Source organism: Sinocyclocheilus anshuiensis, unplaced genomic scaffold (genome assembly GCF_001515605.1).
Source record: "Sinocyclocheilus anshuiensis isolate Anshui unplaced genomic scaffold, SAMN03320099.WGS_v1.1 scaffold11, whole genome shotgun sequence".
In the NCBI taxonomy this organism is placed as follows: domain Eukaryota; kingdom Metazoa; phylum Chordata; class Actinopteri; order Cypriniformes; family Cyprinidae; genus Sinocyclocheilus; species Sinocyclocheilus anshuiensis.
In genome coordinates, this window is record NW_015551076.1 from 1,261,450 (window position 1) to 1,271,998 (window position 10,549).

General features: G+C 38.1%; 1 protein-coding gene across 4 annotated transcripts in view; it reads right to left on the bottom strand.

The window, feature by feature from the left end:
- tanc2a (tetratricopeptide repeat, ankyrin repeat and coiled-coil containing 2a) overlaps positions 1–10,549 on the bottom strand; it is a 163,654-nt gene that overhangs the window by 10,670 nt on the left and 142,435 nt on the right. For all 4 annotated transcript variants that reach the window (XM_016452399.1, XM_016452401.1, XM_016452402.1 and 1 more), the window contains 14 exons: positions 9,732–10,013; positions 8,499–8,626; positions 6,651–6,882; positions 6,400–6,569; positions 6,045–6,323; positions 4,341–4,672; positions 4,070–4,178; positions 3,799–3,921; positions 2,584–2,820; positions 2,276–2,461; positions 1,482–1,575; positions 1,265–1,398; positions 1,054–1,177; positions 722–897 (listed from right to left, as the gene is read on the bottom strand). In XM_016452399.1, coding sequence (XP_016307885.1) covers positions 722–897; positions 1,054–1,177; positions 1,265–1,398; positions 1,482–1,575; positions 2,276–2,461; positions 2,584–2,820; positions 3,799–3,921; positions 4,070–4,178; positions 4,341–4,672; positions 6,045–6,323; positions 6,400–6,569; positions 6,651–6,882; positions 8,499–8,626; positions 9,732–10,013 — 2,606 coding nt within the window. The remainder of the gene's footprint in view (positions 1–721; positions 898–1,053; positions 1,178–1,264; positions 1,399–1,481; positions 1,576–2,275; positions 2,462–2,583; positions 2,821–3,798; positions 3,922–4,069; positions 4,179–4,340; positions 4,673–6,044; positions 6,324–6,399; positions 6,570–6,650; positions 6,883–8,498; positions 8,627–9,731; positions 10,014–10,549) is intronic.

Sequence of the window (10,549 nt, forward strand, 5' to 3'; positions counted from 1 at the left end):
TAAAGGGGACATCAGATGCCCATTTTCCACAAGTTGATATGATTATTTAAGGTCTTCAAGAAAAGTCTATAACACACTTTGGTTAAAATTTCTCAATGGTTGTGTAAAACAACACCCTTTTTACCTTGTTATAAACAGCTCTGTTCACAGCGACCCATTTCGGTGCATGTCCCTTTAAATGCTAATGAGAGCTCTGCTCACCCCCATGGGGTGACGCAGTTCTCTGAGAGATGGTAAACTTGCAAAGATTCATAAAAAAACCTTATACTCACTTCTTCTGTAGGTGAAGCTGGATCATGAATGATTCACGCAAACATAAATGCATTTAGGTAGATCGGGGGTGCATTCCCTTTAAAAAAAAACAATCCATTGCGTCTTCAGCGGCTCAGATGTCGGGAGTAAATGACTACTGCTATGTTCATTATTACATCCAGCAACAAAACACCTCAATCGCTTAGGAAACTAATTCAAAACAATGGCGGACTGATGACAGCTCACTCAGGGCGGGTCTGTGCTAAAATGCCAGTGTCAGTCAATATTCGTGGGAGGAGCCTTGGCCTGTGTGATGTACATCAGGCCAGAATCTGTGAACGGCTCGATCTGTGAAAGCGATTATTATTTTAGGGGATTTAAAAAAAAAAGTAAAAGTGAATTTTGTATCTGATGACCCCTTTAAACAATCTAGATCCACTTTACATTAGTTTACTATAACAAAACCAACCACTTCTGAGTCGCCATAAAAAGCGGCAAGATCCAGTGGAGTGCGTCCGCTCTTGTCTGCATGGGCCGTCGCTGCACCTCTTTCAACCAGAGCACGGACCAATGGGAGGTGGCCTTTAAGACACGCCCAGCTCAGCGCTGTTAGCCCCTCCTTGTCCATCAGAGACAATGAGGCTCCTGTGAAATAAGTTAGAAAAGCAGGTAAGAAAGGATTGATTGGGAGTTTCCTTTCATTTAAATGACTAATATATTCCTTTATATTTATAACTACTATTTTTTTTATACTTATTAAGCTACAGCAACTAATCTAGTGTGTGATCAGTACAGCTGTACCTTGAGCCAGCAGGAACTCAGCCGTACCCAGGTGTCCCTCAGACGCAGCCATCATTACAGGAGTTCGTCCCTGTTTATCTGCCATGTTCACATCAGCGCCGTGATTCAGCAACAGGTCCACTATCTGCACAACCAACACCGACATCTCAGACTAAAACAAAGACCACATGTGCAAAGTAAAAATGACTTCTGAGATGTTGGCGGCGCCCACCTGCCAGTGTCCCTGCCGCACGGCGCTGAAGAGTGGCACGATGCCCCTGCGGTTGGGCTGAGCCACAGCGGCACCCTGCTCCAGTAAAAGACGACACACGTCCAGCTTCCCCCGACCCGCTGCTGCTGTCAGAGCTGAGATACAGAGAGAGACTCTTTAGTGAGCAATCTGTGCACTCATATTTACATGAAAACACAGCGTACAGGTTGTCTTGTACCTGTTTCACCCCACAGTGTGTCAAAGTTATTTATCTCAGCTCGTTCCTCCTCTTCCTCATCTTTCTCAGGTAGGTCAAGCAGGTAGGATACAATCTGTGAATTAATCAAAATTATAATCAAAATAAGCTTCATTGTCAAGTATGTGTACACACATAATGAATTTGTCTTGGTGACAAGAGCTTCCAGTGCAGAAGTAGTACAGACATAGTACAGATACATAGGGATAAGGGCAATTTAACACAATGACTTAAAAAAAAAATGTAAAGGCAAAAAATGTAAATATAATACAATACAATGGCACAAATCTAGAAATTAAACATTACATTTATTAAATTAAACAATTACATATGTATACACACGTGTGTGTCAGACACACATTATTTTTAAGTAATAATTCTAGTTAGCTTGAATTCATTTTCATTAGTTTTCACACTATGATTTTTCGTTTTAATTTAGTTGTACAATTTTTTTTATTACTTTTTGCCTTTGTATTACTAAAGTTAATGCAAATTGAGATATTAACGATATTATTTATTTGTAATATTTTATATTCTATAATAAATATAAAATTCTAAAGAATACCATACATGTTAAAACAAGTTTTCTCTGATAAATAGAAAGTACAAAAAACACATTTAAAATAGAAATCTTGCATTATTACATTATAACATTCTACATGTCATTACTGATGCTTCTGATCAATTTAATGTTTAATGTGTCCTGAATAAAAGTATTAATTTCTTTAATTAATTAATTTAAAAAACAAAAAAACAAAAAAAAAACAATCTCTTACCTCTGTATAGCCCATACTGGCGGCTGCAATGAGGGCCTGCTGTACCGCATGGCTCTTGCTGAAGGATCCAGCCTGCTGTCCGTCTGTGTTCCACTCGCACTGCACCAGATACTTCACCACCTCTAGATGACCCCGCAGACCCGCGTGGACCAGCGCACACTGACCGTTCTTATCCAGGTGATCCACCTGAACAGAAACATAAGGAGAGAGAGACAGAGATGAAACTTTGACTGATAATTCAAAACCTACAGCCACTACCCTGCATTCTTATGGGTTATCCATCTCTAGCTAAACATGGCATGGCTGACCTTGGCTTTCTTGCTGCAGAGGGCAGTGATGACAGGTAGGTGACCCGCGGCCGCTGCGTAGCTGAGGGGAGTGAGTCCGCTCTCTGAAACGCCATCCACATCTGCCCCAAACTCCAGCAGCAGAGCCACAGTCTCCAGGTAGCCCAGGTGAGCGTGGACACACAGGATGGGGGCGTTATTCAACACCTCTGTACGATAGTTCATGTTAGCTCCGCCCATAATCAGCAGCCGAGATACCTGGAGGAAGAGAGGAAGATGGGGATATGAAAGAGTAGACGGAATAAAAAAACAATTAAGAGACAAGATGTTTTTCAGAGTTAAGAAATAAAGACATTTCCAATCATGCTATATATAATAGTTTACTGCACTCAAAATGAACAATTTATTGCTGATAAATATTACAGAAATAAATATAACTACAAAAAAATAAAAAGATAAAATAACTAGAAAAATATATACTACCATTCAAAAGCTCAGGGACACTTTTTTTTTTTTTTTAAGAAATCAATACTTTTATTCAGCAAAGATGCATTAAATTGATCAAAATAAATAAATACTAAATAAATAGTAAATACTTTTATTACTTAAGTATTTTAATTAATACTAACAAAACATTCCTATTTCAAATAAATGCAGGCAAATTAATTTTACATTTTTAAATAATCTTAAAATTTTAATAACTGAAACCATTCATTTAAATCATTTTAAAATATATTAAAAGAAAAACAAGTTATTTTAAATTGTAATAATATGTCACAATATTAATGTTTTTACTGTTCTTTTGCCCAAATAAATGGAACATTGGTGATAAGAAGAGACTTTTTTCCCCAAAAGTCTAACAAACCCAAAGTTTTGAAATGTCATGTATGAAGAAATATAAAAAATTTGGAAACAGACAGTTTGCTAAACTGTTTTATTATTAATTATGTAATTACGTATTTTTAATTTGTAATTATGTAATTATGTATTTTTAATTATTTTAATTATCTACATTTTAAATTGAGAGGTTTAAGAGACTTAATTTCTTCTTGTTTATGAAAATAAAAAAAATGTTACTAATTCCAAAGTTTTGAATGGTAGTATACTATACATTCACTGAAGAAATATCTAAGATTTTCCTTAGAAAAACTACTTTTCCAGGCCTGGAAATCACTTTAAATTGAAGATGTTTTTAGGTTTTCTATGACTGTGGGAAATCAATTTTTATTTTTATACCTTGATGTTTGGAGTGTAGAGGTTTCTCAGTGAAGCCAAAGCTGCAGAGAGCCCTTCTGTACTGTAGGACACCCACAGCCCCTGCAGAACTGACGAGGAAACCCCAACCTTCTTACTCAGGCCCTGCATCCAAGAGACAGTGCTTTATTAACAACATCAATGGAAATGTTACATAAATCTGTTTCAAAAGCATTTATATACTGCTGTAGTCAAGTTTATGCTCTCAATTTAGCAACATCCAAACTTTTATAGTTGTTATAGTTAGCCTAACCTTAAAGATGTGAGCTTTGAGAATGTGGTGGCCAAGTTCGAGGGTCTGCTGTCGATTAAGTTTACTGTCTTGCCGTGAAAACCAGAAAGCAAGCAGTGTGTGGCCACTCCTAAGGAATCATGGGAAAAGAGACAAGATGGGGTATAAGAGATGTAGCTATATTTCTCAGGCATTGACAATGTTCACATCTGATTTTACTTTAGGATATTCAACAAGAAAAAAATGCTTTTTTTTATGAAATATACACATTTTGACCCCTCGAACTTCTCACCTGGGTTCGCAGAGGAACTTGGTCTTCTCTCCATCCTCTCTCCAGATGAGCCACTCTCTGAAGGAGGGGTGGATGAACATGCGCGTGCCATCACGTCTTTTCACCAGGAAGGGCGACAGGAGTTCAGACCTCTGCTGGAAATCCTCCCAGTCCATGGCCGCTCCACGCACCATGCCGGCGTTCACGGCACTGTAGGCCTGCTCATCAGTTAACGGGTGTAGAGAAGCCACGGCCACGTTAAGCAGCGGAAGAACGCGCTCGAATGACGACTGAGTTGGAAAACGCATGTTCAGCTGCAACAGGTAAACCTCGGCCAGATTCACCGGAACCACCTGTGCACACAAACATCATGCTTACAGCTTTTAATAAAAACAACAAATACATGCTAATAAGATGAAACATATTAATCCTTTTAGGGCCACATTTACTAACAGCTTGCGCCAGCGCAAACCGTCTTTGGCGTTAAAATAGTACTGTCAGGATTTACTAAAGACACGCAGTGAAGAATTAGTGCTGAAAAGGTGTGGACAGTTATTTTTGCGCCTGACCTTATTGAATATGCATTTGTAGGAATATCCCTTTCAGACGCAAAATGAATGGGAGGAGAGTATTAAAATGAATCACGCAACGCGATTTACTAACGTTTGCGCTCATCAAATTGCTGGTATTTGTGCCATTATTTAACGCCCAAATCATTAAATAATGCATGTCATAAAGCAGGTGGTAATTTGCGCTGCTCTTGGTAGATTGCGCTGGTCATTATGGAAATTATCTGGCTGCGTCTGTGTTCTTTAATGTGCACATTGTCAGTAAATCAAACGCAGAATTTCCCCTCCCATCGGCGCTTTTATGGAATTGCGCTCTATAACGCTAATTTGTCCTGTTTAGTATATATCTGGCCCTTAGACTTGAAAAATATATATTTTAAATTTTCTTTCAAATTAAATTTTCTTTTCAAATTCTTTCAAATTTCTTTCAAAAACATCTAAAAGGGTTTCATTCACTCTATTACTTTTTTCTTAAAATACAGAACCAAAATGTGACCCTGGACCACAAAACCAGTCTTAAGTCTTAATTTGTAGCAATAGCCAAAAAAGCATTGTATGGGTCAAAATAATTGATTTTTCTTTTATGCCAAAAATCATTAGGATATTAAGTAAAGATCATGTTCCATAAAGATATTTTGTAAATTTCCTACTGTAAATATATCAAAACTTAATTTCTGATTAGTAATATGCATTGCCAAGAACTTCATTTGGACAACTTTAAAGTTGTTTTTTGCACCCTCAGATTCCAGATTTTGAAATAGTTGTATCTCGGCCAAATATTGTCCTATCCTAACAAACCATACATCAATGGAAAACTTATCTATTCAGCTTTCAGATGACCCTTATGACTGGTTTTGTGGTCCAGGGTCACAAATGAACAATAAATAATTACACCACATGCATACCTATGAAAGGCTACATTAAAATAATAATAATAATAATAAAATCATACCACATATAACTCTTAAAGCTAAAATAGAATAAAAATATGTAAAGTAAAAATAACAAAACATACATAATGAAAAGCTATACTAGAAAAAAGTAAAAATACAAAAAATGCTCTAATTAGTTTGAATGTTTCTTTTATTTTTTAAATTTACTTTACTTTAATTTAATTTGTTAATAAAGGAGGCATCTGTGTCGATTGACCGCTGACCTTGAAGCTGGAGCTTTTGAGCACCAGGTAACCCTTCTCAATGAGGTCCAGCGTGAGCTTCAGGTAGAGATAGGAGCCCCGGCTCAGACTTTTCAGATGAGCGCTGAGTTTGGTGAAGGCTGCGTTGTCCAGCTTGCCGTTGAGCGCCACGTTGTTCTGGATCTCCTGGCTGGAGTGAAGCCGGTGCAGGATGTAGCCCTGCAAGTCCGAGTCAATCGCATCACTTTCCTCCAGCCGATCCAGAGAGATCCGGTGGAACGGCAACGGACGAGTTATATCCTGAGACAGAGAGAGAAAATTAGCAAAAAAGTAAAGAGGATGGGTGGATGTATGGACAGATAGATGGAATACAGACCTGCAGTGTCGTTCTGACAGTGACCACCAGTTTAAGCCAGGGAGGGAAACGCTCAATGGTTTTGCACAGGAAGGAAACAATGGTTTCTCCGTAATCCGGTTTATGGAACTCCGCCTCATTCAACCCGTCAATCAGGATGATGAGGTTCTCCTCACATGCGATCTTCCTCTCTGTAAACATTGCATGTGTTCAACATTACATATATGTCAGCACATGTACGCACAGCATAAGAGTGCGCACTATTTGCACACCTCGATGCAGGATGTCCAGAGGTTCCAGCAGGCCCCTGCGGAAAGCGTTGAAAGGGTCCTGGACGCAGGCGCGCAGGCTGAGGGTGCTCTGCAGGTGCGGCTGGCGGAGCAGCAGCTCTCGGTAGGCCTGCATCTGAGGAGCCCTGCACAACAACGCTGCCACGTTATGCACAAACTCAGGGACCAGGCAGGTGTACGCGTTGTCGGCCTGACAGTAATGGTACGCCACCACCTGCACATGAGAGAGCAGATATAAGCTGGCAAACATTTACATTCACAGCACAGCTTGGGTTGAAAAACTTGATTTTGACTTTTGCTTATTAACATTCAGTTTTAGTTACTGAATTTGATTGGTACATCAAATATTGTTGCAAGAGTGCTGATATTTCAATCAATGATGATTTAGAAAACAGATATTTCAAAAACTCTGAACAACACTACTACAGTGTTGCTCAGAGACACACAATGCTTCATTGGTGAAGCAAGAACAATAACTTTAATATTGTGTATAGAATACAAACTACTATTCCAAATGTTCAGTAGTAAGAGTCAGATTTTTTCTCCAAAGAAATTAATACTTTTATTCAGAAAAGATGCACTGAAGTGATCAAAGGTGATAGTAAATACTTAAATCATTACAAAAAAAAAAAAATTCTATTTTAAATAAATGTTGTTCTTCTGAACTTTCTAACTATCAAAGATTCCTGAAAAAGGCATTGTGTCACAGTTTCCACAAAAATGTTAAGCAGCAAATCTGTTTTCAACTTTGATAAGAAGTTTCTTGAGCTGCAAATCAGCATGCATCAGGATCATGCAACACTGAAGCCTGGAGTAATGACTGATGAAAATTCAGCGTTGCATCACAGGAATAAATTACATTTTAACATATATTAAAATATAAAACAGTTATATTAAATTGTAATAATATTTCACAATATTACAGTTTTTACTGTATTTTTAATTAATTAAACGCAGCCTTGGTGAACATAAGAGGCTTCTTTCAAAAACAAAAATGTTTTGAACATTTTGAACAGTAGCGTAAGGTACTTAACATTAATTTCTTGTTTATGAAACTGTTATGTAAAAGCAAATGTAATAATCTAGTCAAAATGGATTTTAACCATTTTATAATATATGATGGTTGTTCATTATTACAGCATCAGGCACTACTCCTGTATGTATGCCAAACACTCAGTCACACATTTAACAGAGTAAAGGTGCCCAGTGCATCTAGACGCTCCTGCTAAATGTAGGTTTAGACAAAGAAATAGACAGAAAAAGCAAAGAAATGATTCCAGTCTCAGGGATTTAGTGCAGGAACTGCTTTCAGCTCCAAAAAACACAATGAATATCAAAACTAGAGAAAGATTCAAAGCTCAGGGGTTTTGATGTGATGAAGGGGTTTTATTATTGCATAAAACATTATGGAGTTTGAGTGCATCGATGGCCTTATTCCAATATTCTAAGACTGCTGCTTCCCTGGATTCACTTCATCTCGCAGTATATGTGTGTGTGTGTGTGTGTGTGTGTGTGTGTGTTCAAAAGCTTGTCATCATTAGCAATGCAGACTCTGAGTATATCTAATGGCTGTGCTGGGAGACTCTGCGCATATAAATATTTGATAAGGCAACAGAGCTGCAATAAACCTTTGTGCTTAAAAGAATAGAAAGAAAAGGAAAGCACCGAGAGAGAGCGAGACAAGGAGCAAATTAATAAAAGAAGGAGACAAAGGAAGAAATGGAGAGACAGAGAGATAATAAATCAGTAGAAGAGAAGAGGAGAGAGGGAGATTGAATGGCAAGCTGGATATATGCCCGCTCCGTTGATTATGTTGGTATTAGTTGGCACCTGAGAAGCCAGCCTTCTGAGCACCTCCTCCTGGCGTCTCCTCATCTCGGGCGTTCCAGGGCAGCTGCTCCCACCGACCAGAGTGCCGTAAGCAGACTGAGGCTGGCTCAAGGGCAGTGTGTCGCCATCTGAGAGGAAGACATGGCATGCATGTGATGTGAGCCTTGTCATCAACTGAGACAAAATGGTTTTGACATTTTAAGGGCTGAAGATATTTGTTCCCTTTAAAAAAAAAAAAAAAAAACTAAATAAAAAATAGTTCGCCTAGGAATGAAAATTCTGTCATTATTTGCTCACCCACAAGTCATTCAAACCTGTAGTGTATAATTTTATATTGTATGATTTTATTTCTTTAAGAGTTTCTATATCCATGGCCATAAAATTGTCTTTACATTATGTGACGTAATATGTATTTTATTCACTGTGACCAATGTTTGGAGTCTTGTGATTCTAAAATCATAATGAATATTATATCCATAATTGCAAATTCTCATCAGTTGTAGCTAATTAAATGTGTTGCAGGATTTTAATATTCAGAATTTCAAAGCACTTACTAATAAAATATGTATAAAAACTGAGATGTAAGAAGTTGTGAAAGTCTTTATTATTATTATTATTTTTTTGTATATATAATTTGCTAATTCATGTATATTTATAATGAATTATACACACACAAACAACACACACACACACATAAAATACATTCTAGATTATGAAAAAAAATGCATTTAAATTATAATAAAAACATATTTTCCATTTTGCAGTTAACATGTCTATTACGCTTTTTTTTTAAAACGCCTAAAAACACCTAGCTAGTCTTCTAAAGCCATTTTATGTAAGAGGCAGACTGGAATTTAAGTTATTTGAAGAGTTAGCATGAACTAGCAAATTCTTTGATGAAGGTCTTTCAGAAAGTGCTTAAAGTTTCAGGTTTGTTTCTTAGAATGTAATGCAAGACTCATATTGACGACCTTCATGGTGTTTTTTGTTTGTTTGTTTGTTTTGTCCTTTCTGAGCTTGAAAGATGTGGTGTGATGTGAAAGAGCTGTGAAGTAACTCGTTTTGTGTTTCACAGACAAATTAACAGGTTTGAAGTCACAATGCAATGGTCAATAAATAATGACTAAATTGTTTGTTTTTGCTACTATACAATTTTTCTGTTAGAAGCTTATTAGATCGTAAGGAAACGTATTCACAGTTAACATATTCATTCGTCTGAATGAATCCACTCACGTTTTGGTGAGGCGTGTGGACTGTCAGAGGTGATCTGTCTCATGCGGTTGCCGTGGCAGCTGAGAGCCACCAAGCGAGAGATGATGGCCGTCTTGCCGAAGCCAACGTTGCCAACAATAACCACACCTTGATTGGCCGAGGACTCGCTGCTGCGCAGACACGCGTCCACTTCCTGGAACAGCCATTCTCGGCCGGTGTAAACCGCATCGGGGGTCAGACTGGGCACCTCGAAGAGAAGCGGCTTCAGGGTGATGTCTGGTGGCCGGTATGGAGCAAAGCGCACTGCATCATGGGAAACATTAGGAAATGCTGTCAATGAAACAGGTTTTATACAAACATACACATACATACTGTATATTTATCCTTCCAAAGCCTCTTTTTCCTCTTCTTACAGAGATGTTATCCATCCATTCATTTCCAAATGAAAACCTCCTCACAATGCAATAATCATTTTTAACCAGCAGAGGGAGATGCTTTGTCTGGAAAAGGCCAGAACTGGCAGCTTACGCAAGCCGGAGCTGCAGTGTGAAACACCATGAATCAATGGTCATCAACAGGGTGCCTCGACCCATTAATGCATGGCAGAAAACACATCTGAAATAACAGATCGGCCTCCATGCATCAAAAACAGGCGTATCTGTCAAATTTATTGCCACCATGCACAAAGCAAAATGTATATTCATTACCATATTAATCCACCACATACGCTTGCAATAAATCATAATAGAGATCCTTAACCCTTTGACGCGTACGATCACACCGGTGTGATCAGTCTTGGCTGGTCCCTGAAGCGTACGATCACACCGGTGTGATCAGTC